Source organism: Opisthorchis viverrini, assembly GCF_000715545.1.
Source record: "Opisthorchis viverrini unplaced genomic scaffold opera_v5_141, whole genome shotgun sequence".
NCBI lineage: Eukaryota > Metazoa > Platyhelminthes > Trematoda > Opisthorchiida > Opisthorchiidae > Opisthorchis > Opisthorchis viverrini.
The window spans coordinates 668877-671943 of NW_008751798.1; the positions used below are offsets into that span (position 1 = coordinate 668877).

A 3067-nucleotide genomic window follows, 5' to 3' on the forward strand; every position below is an offset into this window, starting at 1 on the left:
GATTGCTACCTCTTTGCATAGTGCTGGGAATTTTGCCTGTGGCACGACCCAACCAGGCGCACTCAAGCACTGGATATCAGACGGAACGGTGTCACTACTTAAATCTCGAAGAACTATCCTAGCCGGTCCCGAACATAACCCGACACGGAGAGTTATCAGACGTCAAGTGAAAATGAACTTGCGATCCGACCGTGAAATATGGTGGACACAGAAAGCCAAAGAAATGGAAGAGGCCCAGAAAGCCGGCTATGTCCGAATATTTCAGTTGGTCCTTGTGAGTGGTTCCCGGAAACCACCTGTGAGCGAAACCATCAAGCGTCAGAATGGAACGACCATCTCGAATAAGGAAGAACGCCCCGACCGGTGGGCTGAATACTTCGAACAACAACTGTCGCGGCGACCAGCCGGCACTCAGCCCACAGGTGAAGTAGAGCCCTGGATGGTGAACGTAGAACCACCTACGGCCTCGGAGGTTTACGACTGCATATGTCCTCTCAGGCGCCACCGAGCTCCTGGTCCGGATGATCTGTTCAAAGACGGGGGTGAAGTCCTCAGTCAGCGCTTGTCCGGTCTGTTTGCTTGCATTTGGGAAAAGGAGTCTGTCCCGACTGGGGAGAATTGGTGATAGTGCCCGTTTTCAAAAAGGGGCGCGTAGTGAGTATGGTAAGCACAGGGGGATCACCTTGACCCCCGTCGTAACGAGACTGTTGGCGTCACTTGTGCTTCGTCGCCTTACAGTGGCTTGTGAGATGCTGACTCGAGAGCAACATGCGGGATCTCGGCCTGATAGGGGTTGCGTTGAACAAATTTTCACATTTCGTAAGGTGCCAAAGAAGGAATGCCCCGGATGTTTCTGGAAATAGTGAGCTCTCTGGATTCTCAGACTTCCCGGCTTGTGAGAATACACAGAGAGCTCTCCAAAGGCTTCCATACACAGACGCGTGCGTCACGGCTTCCCATTTTCCCCATTCCCACCATATTTTGTGATCCACGAGATACTGGGACGGACGTTGGAAGGTCTTCAAAAACCCTGGTGTTCAAATAACCGCTGACGAGAACCTAGTTGATCCGGAATATGCAGACGACATCATTCACACCTTCGGAGAAGACGCAGGGTTTTGTTTTGTTAAACTCACCAAAGTCATTCCGTTCACTGGCATGTGCATTGCACCTCGATGAGCAGTCCGTGAAAACGCCACTTACAGTCCAGGGAATGGCACTCGAAGTTGGGAATCGTTTTACATATCGCAGAAGTTGTATTGGTTCCGACTGTGGTATGACCGATGAGGTCAGTGCACGAGTCTGGAAGGCTCAATTCGGGTTTGTTAGTTTGAGATACCTATGGAGCCAGAGCCGTATATTCCTGGATATCGAGTGGCATCTACCTCACCAGTGGCGTGGCCAAGCAATTTTCGGAAAACAGTTTACATGTCTGAGGAATGTATAGGTCAGCCGGCGAATTTAAAGCTAACCCAATGTGTCAGTAGGCTCAAATCGTCCTGATTGATTTTGAGCAGACAGTGGCGGCTCTGATACGTTTCCCGCAGCGGTCTAGGTGAACCTGGGAATACATCAAGTTCGATACCCACTCTCTGTTCATCACAGACTGGAAAATGCGCAACAACTGCGATTCTGATTTTTTAGTCTTAAATAACACTGATTACCTTGACCTCTTCCCTCGCGACCATAGAAGATATCCATGGTCACTAGCTGAATATTGCACACCAGCCCAGTCACCTGCATTGCGGACACTGCTTCGTTCTCAGCATATCACTCATGGGACTCTCTTCCCTAGGACGTGCTGGTGGCGCCAACAACGGAGGCGTTTGAAAGTCTGAACTTCTACCTGCGGGATCTCCAGCAGCACACCGTCTAACCTCCATATATCACGCGCTCCAGACCTGCTACACCCAGGACGACCGCGAGAAGTTCGAGCATAAAAGTTTTCAATCACCCAGTGGACACAGCGAAACTTCAAGTGGTTGTAGTGTTGGGCATGACCTTTGGTGGATACTTCAGTGTATTTATCAGGTCAACAAGGGCATAGGGATGTCAGATAGAATCGAATATAACTATTACAACTTTTCGGTTCTTCATTTTTGTGACCCATGAGTAGTTCATGAAGGGCTTCGTGGGATTTTAATGACAAATATAACCTTACTTTGGTTCATGTGCACTTCAACAGCGTTTTTTACTGCTTGTTCCAGTTGCACCACGCCTTTGCCTAAGGTGCAATGTTTTTTTAAATATAATGCTCACCGATCGGTGACTTACACGGTTTCTACATGCATGTGATGCGAGTGTTGTTGACACAAATCAGTGACACCTAAGGGGCCATCCAGCGACAATGTGTAACTATACAGTCGCAAATGAGGTATTTATCGTGTAGGCCCAGTTTGTATGGAACGAACCAACGAGAGATTACTTAAGAGGTTGTGGTAATAGCACCAGCCGATAGAATCCCATTCAGCGGCTAGCCGCTGTTTGACCGAGCAACATGGACGATCGTGAACGCGCTCAGAAACAAGTTAGTACGCCCTAAGGTCATGAACGTTTCGCTGTTGCTCTAGGGTGAGTTGCCGGAGGTTTACAAGCGGTGAAGGTCTGTACAGCATTAGCCAGTCAGACGTCTTGTAATCGCCACCTAGCATTACACGCCGGCGAAAAAACGGTCAAGGAGACAACCTGGCAACATCTCACTTACTTTTCAGACGTTTGGGTAATCCGCCATTACGTGAAAAACAGGTTAACAACATCAGCACAACCAAGTAATACGGCCGCACACAAGACGGGATTCGAGTGGAATCGCAACGCACTCCTGACAGCTGATTGGTCCATACATTTCACGGGCTCCACGGATTGCCTGCAGATCCACCGGAGCGGTAGTTAGCATATTGTACAGTTTCAGCATTGGGAATTGTTGGACCATTGGCTAATTTTTGGATTGGTACTCGCTTATGATAGTGGTCGGTCGCTGCTGCTTGGAATCTGAGTCAGGATCAGAGGGGGTCCTGAACCACAAGATTAGTCCAGATTCGTGTCTAATTTGCTAAGGGACCACCGGGTT

The 3067-nt window shown here is 49.0% G+C and overlaps 1 protein-coding gene across 1 annotated transcript in view; it reads right to left on the reverse strand.

The window, feature by feature from the left end:
- The window catches only part of T265_14096 (hypothetical protein), a gene marked incomplete at both ends in the record, with an annotated part of 15802 nt that extends 12986 nt beyond the window's left edge, over positions 1-2816 (reverse strand). Inside the window, one exon of the mRNA XM_009172018.1 lies at positions 2705-2816. Coding sequence (XP_009170282.1) covers positions 2705-2756 — 52 coding nt within the window. The remainder of the gene's footprint in view (positions 1-2704) is intronic.
- Between the last annotated feature and the right edge of the window lie 251 nt (positions 2817-3067).